Source organism: Pituophis catenifer, unplaced genomic scaffold (genome assembly GCF_029215685.1).
Source record: "Pituophis catenifer annectens isolate HBS135680 unplaced genomic scaffold, rPitCat1.0.hap2 SCAF_1, whole genome shotgun sequence".
NCBI lineage: Eukaryota > Metazoa > Chordata > Lepidosauria > Squamata > Colubridae > Pituophis > Pituophis catenifer.
In genome coordinates, this window is record NW_027256881.1 from 178,428,161 (window position 1) to 178,440,723 (window position 12,563).

Below are 12,563 nucleotides of genomic sequence, written 5' to 3' on the forward strand. Positions count from 1 at the left end.
CAACCACTAGCGCTTACAATTATGCAAGACCTTTCATGGATTCTGCTATTTTTTACTGCAAAACATGAATCTGAAACTGTTGAAAAAAAATTACTCCTGAACAAACTTGAAGAAGTCTTCATTCTGAAAAATTCTGAAAGAGATTTGTTCAATCTAGTCTACCATCTGAGACAAGTTTAATACCATTCCAGCTTAATGTTAAAAGAAAAGAGCTTCCAAACTTTCAAATAATGAACAATTCAATATGTAGGATGTTACCAAAAAAAGAAACAGAAAGAAAAGGAGAATAAAACATACTGCAGTCCTTGTGTCTGTGGTTGCTCATAATCAGTCTCAAGGCTGTCTTTCCAGATTAAATACATCTGTTAGTATATAATCTGTACTTGCTGTCAGGCAGTTGCACTCACAAGGGAGGCAATGGAAGGTTCAGATTGATGAAAGCAGCAGTGTGATGAAAGCCTCACTCGTTTTCTACATTTGTCACAAAATCTCACACATGCCCCATTGGGGAGGAGCTTGCAATATGACACTAAAATATTGCTTTCATCATTCTGACTAAAGCAGTGAGATCTTGCAGATCTTGCTGCTGCCAGATTTTTTTTCAAGTATAATCAAATCCATGTATTTAATATCTGATACATATTGAAAAAATGATACCAGATTTTGCATAGGCACCTCTTAGTATGTTGCTTGTTAAATACTGTAGCTTCTGCTGCATCTTTATGGACTATTGATACCCATAAAGGCATCAGTAGCAAGTGCATATAAACCAATGCAAATCCTCATAACTACTTTCATACATCATCTCTCCAAACTAAGGAATCTGAAGACTCTGGAGGCACCAAAAATAAGTGGTGACATGACATAAAGGAAATCAATTTAACAAAAATAGGCCTGTTTATGACATGAAGGAAATCAATTTAACAAAGTAAGCTACAAGTTTTAAAGTGTTCATCTCTAAAATCCATAGCTTCAATAAATTCAATACATATCCACTGTTTTGAGCTTTCCATTATTATAAGAGGTATTCTTATTCTTCACAATGAATAAGTTACTTCCAGCAACTGCAAGAGCAGTCATTTTACAAAACATCAATTTTTCTTTATTATTTTTTATTATTATTATTTTATCATATTTGTATACCGCCCTACTCCCGAAGGACTCAGGGCGTGGACAGCCAAAATAAAATACAAAGACATACAAAAGTTAAAAACTATTAAAAACAGATTAAATAATTTAGGCTCAAAAAACAAATTAAGACATCCAATTTATCTAAAAAACATTTAAAACCCAATTTAAAAGGGAGTGTTAGGCCAGACCAGCCTGTTGGAATAAAAACGTTTTTAGGGCACGGCGGAAGATGCATAAGTCTTGGATCCTCCGTATCTCAGGGGGGAGCTCGTTCCAGATGGCAGGTGCCCCCACAGGGAAGGCTCTCCCCCTGGGGGCCGCCAGTCGACATCGTTTGGCCGACGGCACCCTGAGGAGCCCCTCTCTATGGGAGCGAACTGGTCAGTGAGAGGCTACTGGTGGCAGAAGGCGGTCTCGTAAGTACCCTGGTCCTAAGCCATGGAGCACTCTAAAGGTGGTAACCAAAACCTTGAAGCGCACCCGGAAGACCACTGGGAGCCAGTGCAGCTCGCGCAGGAGGGGGGTCACATGGGAGCACCACATCACTCCCATCACCACCCGCGCGGCCGCATTCTGGACCAGTTGGAGCCTCCGGGTGCTCCGGGTGCTCCTCAAGGGGAGCCCCATATAAGTAAGAACAGTATTTCTTTTCCTGCAAATATAGCATTAACCTCTTTTTTGGATACTATCCCAAGACATTTTGAAAAACCATGTATCAGGGTAGCTTCACATTCAAATTCTCTTCTCTTTTATAAATTATCTGTAAAAATGATTTCAATTAATGTAATTTATTAAAACCAACAAAATAAAAAGAAAAAAAATTGCATTCAAACAGTAGCAGCGAAAAACATGAAATGCATTGGTGACCATACCAAGCCTCTTTAAAATTGATATTGTGAAGCATTTAGATGACTAGTTGTACCCTGAACTCTACACACATAGAAGTCCCAGCTTAATCTTCTCAAACACCATATTCTTCAATACGTTTGGTTTGGGGGAAAGTTCCTTGAGCTACTTATCAGAGTAAGAGAGATCAGATATATTAAATTCAAACAACGTAGTGCTTATTGCTTGTGAAAACAAAGAGGAGAATAATGGAATGAAAAGGTTTTTAGCAAATGGAAAAGCAAGTTTCTGTCCAAAACTTTGCTTTTATTTTTTAAAGTTTATCTTTAAAAATAAACTATATATTTCCATGGATAAAAGAATTGATATATTAAAGTGTATATGAGTAAGAAATAGAGTTGATGTACTAAAAAGCTTTGTGTGGTATATAAAAATATCTAATTCCAATATTCTTGGAAAAACTATGTTCCTAATCATGATAGAACCAAATTTGTCAATAACCAGTCACAGGATAATGTGGCTGAGAACAGACTTAGATTATTACACCACACCAAAGATACTAGTTTTGAAACATTTAAACAAGAAACGAAATGATCTACAAGTCTAAATTTAATAGTACAACATCCACGTTACAATTTTAATTTGGGGTTAAAATAAATTATTTCATAATATTAAGAAGCACTAATGGGAACAATTTAAATTCCAGTGGTTAAATGCATAATTTTCTTCTCAGTTCTGTTCTGTTTATTTATTATCAGGTAATTCAAAAATAAAAACTCCATGTCAAATATTCATAAACAAATGTCAACGTTTAAGAACACGAATATGATTATACATTTATGTGCATATACATGATATGGATGATTCATACCACATGAACAAGAACAATGGTTATGAGATCAATGAAAACCATTTGCTCCATCTTCTACTCAAAAAGAGGACAGTTGGCATAGGATCTTTTGGAGGTAAAACAATATTACAATTGATATATATGGGGCTCCAATTTGGGATTTCAATAAACTAGAAGAATTAGAAGTGGTCCAGGTTAAATTTGGAAGATCATATCTGCAACAATATTGAGATTAGATCCCTTCCATTAATAAATATAAGGGTAAAGAAAGCAATAGTTTTATATTATAGGAAACTAGTTATCATGCCTATTAAGTTATCATACTTAATCTGAAAAAATAATGCCTTCATGAAAAATGTATTGAGAATAGATGGATGAATCTGTTCTACTCACACAATTCTTGTTAGATCAGGAACGTCTGAGTGACATAAAGTATTATATATTATTGAGATACCACTTATTTTTTAAAGATTTTATCCAAGATAGAGAGCAGATATGTAAGTTAAATAAGTGGCAGCAACTTTTTAAAGAAAGATAAGGAATGTCATAATATTTACAGTCTCTTACATCAGATTCCCTGAGAATGTTGTTCCCCTGTTCCCTTTAAAGAACTTCACTTTCAAACAGCTTATATGGATGGGAGATATAAAGGATTACCAAATACACACGTTTATGTAGTAATTTATAGATGGAAGATTACACTGCAAACTTTAACAAGAACCCAGAACTAGATTCATCACACCCTTGTTAACCCAATTGAATCAATTTAGTTTAGAAGGAAAAAAAAATCTATTTTATATTGAAGGCATAAACATGTAACAAAAAAATTGTTTGGATTGTTTGCAAGAAAGACACAAAAGCACACCTTGACAAACAGTGATGTTAATACTATGGGGATGTATTGAACGGATATGATTGCTATAATTTTATATGTACAGTATTTTGCTAAAACCTATTGTTGCAAATAAATGTTTAAATACAAAAATATGGATGATTAACTTGAGGAAAGTGAGATAAATCTAAACGAGTACTGGACACTTACCATTTATTTAATATTACTTCATAGATATCCTACAATGCATAAATTATATTGGAAATTATCTTTCCTCAAAAGTAAAGAAACATGCATTTTTGAAACAACTGTTTTTAAGGGAAATAAAATCTTCAGGAACTGAAAACGTTTTAAAAATCACATTTATACTATTAAATCAATAAGATAGAATTTGTAAATTTTCAGGTATTTAGATCCATTCATTCTCCATTCATAAATAAACAAATAATATAGCCAATAGTATAGCTTTGTAACAGTACTACATGCATAACTACATAGCTGCAGTATATATTTGGACAACAACCAGGAGGGCACCTGGGGTATTATAGTGGAATGCAGGGTTCCTAAAAGTGGTCAATATTGACACCCAAGAGTTATATCTAAGAAATCAATAAATGGCTGAGGGTCAAAATGGGGTCACTAAATGTCTGGGTATCAATGTGTCTGAGAAATGATGGAAGGTTGATTGGGGTTAATTAATCTTTTGGGATCTCTGTAGTAAGGTAAAGGTAAAGGTTCCCCTTGCACATATGTGCTAGTTGTTCCTGACTCTAGGGGATGGTGCTCATCTCCATTTCAAAGCTGAAGAACTAGAGTTGTCCGAAGACGTCTCCGTGGTCATGTGGCCGGCATGACTAAATGCCAAAGGCGCATGGAACGCTGTTATCTTCCCACCAAAGGTGGTCCCTATTTTTCTACTTGCATTTTTTACGTGCTTTTGAACTGCTAGGTTGGCAGAAGCTGGGACAAGTAACGGGAGCTCACCCCGTTACACGGCACAAGGGATTCAAACCGCTGAACTGCCAATCTTTCGATCAACAAGCTCAGCATCTTAGCCACTGAGCCACCCCGTCTCTTGTAACAGCACTACATGATAAAAAAAAAAATCCAGATCTTCATCATTGCTGCCTCCTCCTCTTCCTCCTCTCACTTTCTACATTTTTGTCTTTAATGTTGCCTTTAATATAATTAATTCCACAGTACGGTTTTATTTATTTAAATATAATCAAGCTATTTTAATTTTCTGTGCCGACAGAAAATATACTTTTTGAATTCATGGACTAGATAAATTACTTCTTTTAAAACTTAGAAATGAGACTCTTGATTTCTTTTGTGCTGATTTATGGCTCCATCTGTGTTGCGTATTTTCATGCAAGTGCCCTAGTGACTTGATATTTAAGACAAGTTTGTCATGTGTGAATCTTTTAATTAAAACATGAAAACTCAAGGAACCTACTCTATAAGTGCAAACATTTTCCAATATTGCTATTTGCTAAGGTGCATTCCACAATATATAAATACCTTTCACTGAAACGTAAAACAATAATTTATCTCATCCCTATAAAAAATATTACTTATTCATCCTTTCCAAAAAGAGCAAAAAATATTTTAAGATTCAAAAGGATTGAAATAACTTCATTTAGCATCAAAATAACAAATGTAGTTGTTAATACTATATAATAGAAAGGTATATGAAATAGGATATATACATTTATGTATATTTCTTACTAAGGTAATATTAGGTTACCTTAGCTAAGGTAAGCTAAGATAAACTAATGTTAGTAAAAGATAATGTTAGTAAAAGTATTTGATAAATTAAACTAAACAAAAATGATATAACAATCTCAGTTTATTTTAGTTTCATGTTCAAAATATATCCAAAACAAGGTATTTTTGGGTAATATGGAAAATTCCTATCTGATGTTCCCAAGAGCCAATATCAAAATAATTACAGATCATACCGAACTAATTGGAATTTCATCATATTCAAGATGAAAGTAATATAAATAAAATACCTTATATGCAGCACCACCATGGATGATAGATTTGATGAAAATTCCAAGATCTGCTCCTGTCTCTCGAGATTTGTTGCCTTTCAAGCTCACACCAAGTCCAGCTGAACCCGAATCATTCAAAGGAATTTCAAAAGTCAATTGCTCTGTTGCCTCGAATGAAAAAATGTTGCAACATGGTTCTCCTTTCTGTTGGATGAACAGAGAAAGCAAAACATGTTGACTAAAAATAGCAAGTAAGTACTTTTTTTCCTCTGATCATACAAGATTAAGAATGGAGAGGAATACCTCAAGAGACAGAGAATGTTTTTAATTTTAACTACATTTTAATTGGGAAGCAGAATGAAAAGTCTGTCTGGAAAGGTAGGTTAAACAATATTTATTTCAAAGTATTTCAAATTTTTGCATTTTAGAAGTAAAAAGTGATACAGAGGCAAACTAACTTTTTATCATACAGCCCTGAAGGAATCATTGAATGCAGTCATGTATTCTCTGAGTCATTAACAAGAGTGATAGCATTAGCAGGGGAAAGAACTATGATGCCATACAAGAACAGCAGAGAATTCTGGTGATGAGATGAATTAGAGCCATCAACTGTTTCATATCATTTATAGCATGCACAGCATGTCAATTCATTATAATGGTTAAATATTTTAAATATGTTGATCATCACATTATTGATATTTACTATTATAGGGCAATTGATTATTTTAGACGTGTTAGCATTTTCCCCAACTAACAGTGAAAGTTTATGCTTACTACCCTAGATTAACATGAGTCTACAACATACACTATTTTATGCAGTTTTCTATTTAATTAACATGTTAATAAACAGTGCATTCTATTTTTTATGCCCAAAAATTTCAGGCAGAAGGAAGACAGTAGGGACACTGCAAATCTTTCTCCCTTTCTTTTATTGACAAGCTTTATTGCATATGATGTATTTCACAGCCATTTTTATTGCTACTTTTTCAAATTTCTTACACTCACTTTATGATTCCTACAATCAAGAATCCGGTAAGAAACTCAATCTATAAAAGTAATATTTATGGGATTTCACTTTCTTAGAACTTCCTTTATGGAAATGCCACTCATATCAGTGAGCAATAATACATCTACCAATATTACAAATTAAAACTGTTTATTTTTGTTCCTGTGAAAAACAAAAATAAACAACAAGTCTTCAATTTGAAAAGCATGTTATTTCAAAGAAAGAGAAAAAGTCAGGCTCTACTGAACTATAAACGTCAATTCGTATATAACAAGAACAAATATTTCATTTATTTAATGAATGCATTCTGTTTAATTGGAAAACAAAAATGATTTGATGTTGATATTAATAATATGCTGTTATATAATCTAACAGCCTATCTCTACTTTTTTTCTATATCCAAAGCTAGTCTCAAAAATGAAAGAACATGTACACTATGTACATTTTAAACATTTAAAGGCAGAATTGTATAATTAGTATTTTAGAAAATAAGGTGTACACTGAAATGCACTAATATATTGTACCATATGAAAGCTTGAAATTATTTTAATAAAAAACAATGACTGTCTAGTATAAAATAGATCTGCTGATAGTATAAGCCTCATGATGTCAGCTGTGAGCTGTCCTGTCATAAACCACAACAATGATTATCAAGTGAAAATAAGTGAATCAGAGAAAGAATTATTATGAATGCCTCATAATAATTGCTTTGTTGATCCCTTCCTCCTTGACTATCTGAAGAATTTTATGGAAATCATTCCAAATTTTGTGTGAATTAAATATAAACTGTAATATTCAGCACCTTCTCTCCTTTCCAAATTACACTGGTCTACAAGGAGAAAGCCTCAGAAATGAAAGTAGCTTAATTTTACCAGAATTGGGTCACTAATAAAGGAAAATTAAGTCCTGAATATTAATTGGCTCCAGTTTCCAAGATACAGCTTCAGGTCAAAACTGCATCAAAATAATTCAAAATTACGACAGGGATGTGTGATTATGCTCCACAGCTTTTCTTCAAAATGTGATAGAACAATGAGAATGGTGCCACACCAATCATTATAAATTTATCTTTTTATTGATAGCAATAACATAACTTTCCATTCATGTATTGGTTTTTCATGTAACATTTTCATGCTTTTTGCATGAAAAACTGACAAGCTCTAATTTCAGATTAAATGACAAGATTCCATCTTCATTTGGTATCTAAATTGCGCTTTTTGGCTTTTCTGTTGTGAACTGCAGTAGGATCATCCCTGGGGAGATTCCAGCAGTAATCGGCAAGCATAGACAGACTCCATTTCCCTCGGTATCTTTTCTCCATGCCTGTGATATCCTGGTGGAATCTCTCCCCATGCTCATCATTCACTTCCCCACAGTTCAAAAGGAAATAGTCTAAATGCGAGTGTACGAAGTGAATTTTTAGTGACATGTTTGCACCAAGTGCTTTACAACAGGGGTCACCAACTTTTCAGACCTCAGGAACCACTAAATTCATAATTTTAAATCCCATGGACCACTAATATGATCTGCCTAAAGACTGGCTGGGTGGGGGGTGGCTAGATGGTCATGTGACTGAGTGGACGTGGCCAACTCAATGTCACTCACGTCGAGGGGTGCCTCTCCGGCCTCTACTCGCCACTCCCCTCCCAGCCACTCCTCACCTGCTGGCCTGGGCTCCTCAGGGCCCCAACAGGAAGCAGTTGTTGGAGCTACGCAGCCACCATGAGTTGGCAAAACAGCTGGCTCAGTTCAAATTGGATCTGACCGAGAAGGAGGCTCAGCAGAAGCACCTTACTGAGGATTACAAGCATAGGCTTTCCAAACTGAGGGAAGACCTGAGGGAGTGCAAGGCTAGGTAGTGGTGCCTGGAGACTCAGCAAGCTGAGATGGTCAGCCAGTTCCAGGCCATGATGCAGTCCCACTGGAACAAGGCCCTTTGGCTTTTTGCCACCAGTTGCACTTCCCTCCATCCTTCGTCGAAAGCCCCGTATCAGGAGGCTGAAGCAGACCCCGAGTCGGAATTTCTGCCCCCCTCCAACCAGCACAAAAAGATCCTGAAGGGGGAGTCTCTCTGCAGCAACACAAACATTCATTGCACGTATCTGTCCCAGGGGCTGTAGTTTGACGACCCGTGATTTAGTGCAATATAAAAATGCAAATAACTTTTCTGCGGACCACCAAAATTTTCTCATGGACCACCAGTGGTCCACGGACTACCAGTTGGTGACCGCTGCTTTACAAGATCTAAGCAAATTTTCCACATGTTTTTCATAGTCATTTGCCTTGCTGTTCTCAAAGTGAAGATAAATGTATACACTTCCATGTGGTACCATTTTCATTGTTCTACTGTATTTTGTTGAGAAGTTACAAGGCATCATGATCATTAGACACCTCCCTCCCTTGTAGGCAAATATACTCGCTTGTGTATAAATCTTTATTGTGAAATATCTTGAAAACTTTAGCCAATCAGCACCTTTATCACCTGTTTTCTAATTCATCAAATCAAAATATGTAAAGTTAACACATTTTATCTTGGAAATCAATAATTTCCCAAAATTTGTAGATCAGTGTTATCTTTCCCTCAGATATTCTGCTTTTCTTATTAGCACAATATCTTCTCTGGTTTACTCTTATTTAGGAAAACATCATCCATATTTTGATTCATCTGTCACGAAATATTGAATAATGCTTCCTGCTCAGCACCACCATCTTTGTTTCCTTAGTACAGGGGTCAAACTGGCGACCCACGGGTCAGATGCATCACACCCAGGCTATGCCCACCCCAGTTCCATGAAGGGGAAAACACTGCAATACGTCACGTGATGGGAATGTGAAGCTGCAACTTTGACACCCGTGTAGTATATTCTAAAGTGCTTTAGACCATCTGCAGTGACAGACAATAGTCCATGTCTAATTTTTTCTCCACAGCATTCAGAATATTCAAAGTGTAAAGCATCAGGACAAGGACTAGGCTCCATATTTCTACCTTAGCCATGTGTAAGAGCTATGGCATAGCCAGCCTTTTTTTTTTTCCCCTTTGTATAAATGTAGTATCACAGCATCCTCATTCAGCCCATCATGGACATGATATAAGGTTGTTGTTTTTTAATCCACATACGTGGATCTTTAAAAGTCAATCTTTTAAAGCTAGTTTGTTTGTTCATTTGCTGGTTTATTTATTGTTTTATATACTCCTACTTTCCAAATAATTCCTGGTGGTTTGCTTTACAAATATAAGATAACATTAAAACATGCAAGTAATAAAATACAGAAATCAACCCATAATCCATAATTAGTGGCAATAGCTCTTACAGGTTGAAAGATCTTGAATTCATCAAGATCTTGAATTCATCATCATTAGCCTTCCTAAAAGCAAACAGGAGGATGTTGTCAAAATCTTAAGGAGGCTATTCCTCCTCAGACCCATCAAGGCAAAGTCCTGGCCTAAGTGAATTTGAACAACTTTGTCAATAAAGTGTTATGTGATGGACTCACTGGGGCTGTTGGGCAAATCTTCCTACTCATCTCTCCCATAAGGGAGCAAGTCTGTTATCCATCCAATTAGACACTTCAGACTAGGAAATCAACTCCACAGATAGGATAAAATTATTTTTATTGATATTGTTATAACAACGGAATTTTGCATAGCTGTTCTGTATCTCCTCTTTCTTATTGTTCAATGAATTAGAAAATCATCCACCTGAGCCACTTCCCAATGTTAACTCATTTAGAATTAAAGAATGCTTCAGCCCCTTTTGCCTAGGCAATGGATCCTGCATATCTTCATTAAGGTCATCTTCCTTACTGCCTACATCTGCCCTTATTGATATGATTGGCTCACTCTACCCATGTTCAGTCAAGTTCAATCCTAGTCTTCTTCCCCTAGCACTCCAGGTGCTTCTTCTATAACTTCATTTCCTGGAACTCCCTGGTAAGGCCAAAGTTCCCAGGATTTGCAAACAAGTTGCTCAAATATTACATCTTGCCTTTGAGAACAAGAACATAATCAGAGGTTCAGCATAATTGCCTGCCAAGGTGCTTGAAAAATGCCTAGGATTCTGGTTGTCAGAATCCATTAGAATCCATGAGACAAGAGAAACCATCTTAATCGCCACTAACACTTATGGAGGTCACCAGCAGCCAGGAGCTTATCCGTATCAGGAAATGATCTGATCATAAAAAAAGTCTATGCCCAATGTCCATCTTCCATTCACAAACCAACTGAAGCCATGATGACTATGGAGATCGTGAATTTCTAAGCCACATAGAAGTAGAGTGTACTTTTACTTTCCTTTATTTGTTCTCAGGTGAATCCCCATCAACACAGAGTTGTAATTATCATGCTTTCACAGTATGCCCAACTTTTAATATACTAAGATAGGCAATATTATTCCAAAATAAAGAAGTGATCACATACCCTCTTTAAAAAATCTTAAGAATTATAGAGAGATCTATGACATTATAACTTAGAATATTGACAATGAAGATCTTGCATCATACTATAAATACCCCATAGTTTCTAACAAGCAAACTACGCAGGTTTCTTAAGAAACACTTTGACATAGCAGTTTATTTCTATATTGTATTTTATTTAGATATGTGCATCTGTTAATTTTGTTAACTTGCACTAAACTGCTAATTTTTTTCCCATTTCCACTAGTGCAGTAAAAATAATGGCAATACCACAGTTAAATCAATATATTGTAATGCTATTCTATAATAATATTTTGTAATTCCATTCTATAACAATATTTTGTATAACTATTTATATTCTTTATACTTTTCATCATAAATTTTGCACTTTAATCTATCATTAACTATTCAATATGAGCATTCTAATATTTATTTCATACATATAAAAACTGGCCATAACTAATAGAAGCCATTGCTGGCTTCTTCCCAAATAATACTTTTCTTTAAAAGTTAAAAAGTACAATTTAGAAAAGGATGCTAAAAACAACTTCAAATACAACTTTGCTCCTACAATGCAGCTATATAATTAAATTCCAAAAAAAAAAAAAATCAATAGTAAAACATGCAGTTTTGTGTGCTCTGATGTTTCATACTTCTACTAAGGTTTATTAGTTTATTAAAACAGAATTATTTGTCAGATTAGCTCTTTGAACCAATCTTTTAGTTATGATCAGATTATTCAGAATACTAGCTCTGGTGAAATAGTTGTTAAATGTGCTGGAGTGAAATGACAAATATAAATATACTGAATCATTTTCAAACACTAGATTGCTGATAGCTCTCCACTAATACTAAGTTTGTTGTCCGTAACATTTCAGAATTACTTATCTCTTTAGAAGAGAGTCTGGAAATGATCTGCCCATCAAATAACTTATGAGAACATCTACTCATATTTTTTGTCACATGATTAATACTAAATTCATATACCAACATATAATAGTTCATTTATGGATCATATCGGGGTGAAATCCACTTACCTTCACTACCGGTTCACAAATGTGAATGCGCACGCCTCCTCCATGCATGTGCAGAGCCTTCTGCGCATGCGCAGAGGGTCAAAAACAGGACGTGATGACGTCCGGGCAGGTGGGCGGAGCCTCCCACTGCCAGCACTACTGGTTCGCCAGAGCCAGATAGAACTGGCTGAATTTCACCACTGGATCATATTGAATGAAAGATTGTTACAGGTACAGCCTCTAAACTCCTCAGAGGAGGAATATGTTTTAGGCCAGACTTTTTACAACTAATGAGTCAAATCCTTGGGACAGTTATTTACTTAGTTACTTTATTTTATTTGTCAACAAGTACAAGGAAACAAGTAACAGTATAGACATAGACATGGACACATGAAGAAAATTTGGCACAAATAAAAGGATATAAATAAGCAAAACATAGCCATAAACACATAAAATGAGTACATATAAATGG

The 12,563-nt window shown here is 35.2% G+C and overlaps 1 protein-coding gene across 1 annotated transcript in view; it reads right to left on the bottom strand.

The window, feature by feature from the left end:
- The window catches only part of PARD3B (par-3 family cell polarity regulator beta), a 582,830-nt gene that overhangs the window by 343,464 nt on the left and 226,803 nt on the right, over window positions 1-12,563 (bottom strand). Inside the window, exon 11 of the mRNA XM_070933224.1 lies at window positions 5,675-5,860. Coding sequence (XP_070789325.1) covers window positions 5,675-5,860 — 186 coding nt within the window. The remainder of the gene's footprint in view (window positions 1-5,674; window positions 5,861-12,563) is intronic.